Source organism: Dipodomys merriami, unplaced genomic scaffold (assembly GCF_024711535.1).
Source record: "Dipodomys merriami isolate MVZ:Mamm:240054 unplaced genomic scaffold, mDipMer1.0.p SCAF_16, whole genome shotgun sequence".
NCBI lineage: Eukaryota > Metazoa > Chordata > Mammalia > Rodentia > Heteromyidae > Dipodomys > Dipodomys merriami.
Window position 1 is genome coordinate 13,486,399 of NW_027202937.1, and position 1,439 is coordinate 13,487,837.

Below are 1,439 nucleotides of genomic sequence, written 5' to 3' on the forward strand. Positions count from 1 at the left end.
AGAAGTACAGTTCTAGCTTTGAGTAAAAGAATTCAGGGAGAGGAAACAGGCGCTAAATTCAAGGCCTATGATGGGGGCGGGGGAAGAGTTTGTGATTTATCATATGTAAGTAAAATATACTATCATCAACAATTCTAGTTCTAAGGCAGACTGACACCAGGTTTGGTAACCATGACATTATCTCCTAGCCTATCATAAAGGGTCATGGAAACAACCAATGGAAGTTCCAGAACAGACTTCATCCTTCTGGGGTTTTCTGATCGACCTCACCTGGAGCGCATCATCTCCGTGGCTGTCTTCATCTTCTATCTGGTGACTCTGCTAGGAAACACAGCCATCATCCTGGTGTCTTATCTAGACACCCAGCTCCACACCCCCATGTATTTCTTCTTGTCTAATTTGTCTGCTGTGGACCTCTGTTATACCACTAGCATCATCCCCCAGATGCTGGTAAATCTGTGGGGCCCAACAAAATCTATCACATACGGAGGCTGTGCACTCCAGTTCTTCTTCGCCCTTGACCTGGGAGCCACAGAATGTCTTCTCTTGGCTGTGATGGCCTATGACCGCTATGCTGCTGTGTGCCAGCCTCTCCACTACATGGTCATCATGCACCCTGGGCTTTGCCACAGGATGGTGCTGATCTCCTGGTTGGGGGGGTTGGGAAGTGCCTTAATTCTTTGCTCCTTGACATTGAAGTTGCCAAGATGTGGCCACCGCCTAGTGGATAATTTTTTCTGTGAGATGCCAGCATTGGTCAAGATGGCTTGTGTCTACTCGAGAGTCATTGAGGTTGCCGTCCTTACTCTTGGAGTTATATTTCTTCTAGTACCTCTGTCACTGATTCTCATCTCCTACGGAGTCATCACTCAAGCTGTAATGAGGATCAAGTCAGCCAGCAGGTGGAGAAAGGTCCTGAACACCTGTGGCTCCCACCTCACAGTAGTGACTCTGTTTTATGGGACGGCCATTTATATGTACATGAGGCCACAGAAAACCAAGTCCCAAGATGAAGGGAAGTTCTTAACTCTCTTTTACACAATCGTCACACCAAGCCTTAACCCCCTGATCTATACTTTAAGAAACAAAGAAGTAAAGAGCGCTCTGAAGAGAATATTGAAGTTAAAAACTGTTCAGCAATCATAAGTTGGGGTGAGGGCATTATACGTGTGAAAAACTAAAGAAATAATGTCCTTTACCATCAGAATCTTAACTTATTTACTAAAGGCCATTTAAAGATTGCTCAACAGTTACTATAATATTACCAGGAATCACATTCATCATGTAACAAAAACAACAATAGAAATAAAGAGGTACAGATATGCAAATAAAATGGGCATGTATATGAAAAGCATGACAAGAAACCATGTGCCACAGAAAGTTTTATAACTATAAAATGGAATAAAAAATACAGTAACAGATCTGCAAATTGGATTAAG

The 1,439-nt window shown here is 43.0% G+C and overlaps 1 protein-coding gene across 1 annotated transcript; it reads left to right on the top strand.

Annotated features, from left to right (window-relative positions):
* The first annotated feature begins 204 nt into the window (after positions 1–204).
* Positions 205–1,193, top strand: LOC138827824 (putative olfactory receptor 2W6). The gene has a single exon (XM_070023437.1). The coding sequence runs from the start codon at positions 205–207 to the stop codon at positions 1,144–1,146; it is 942 nt and encodes a 313-aa protein (XP_069879538.1). The 3' UTR covers positions 1,147–1,193.
* Positions 1,194–1,439: the final 246 nt, after the last annotated feature.

Coding starts and splice junctions, on each gene's coding strand:
- LOC138827824 (XM_070023437.1), top strand. CDS start 205: ATGGAAACAACCAATGGAAGTTCCAGAACAGACTTCATCCTTCTGGGG.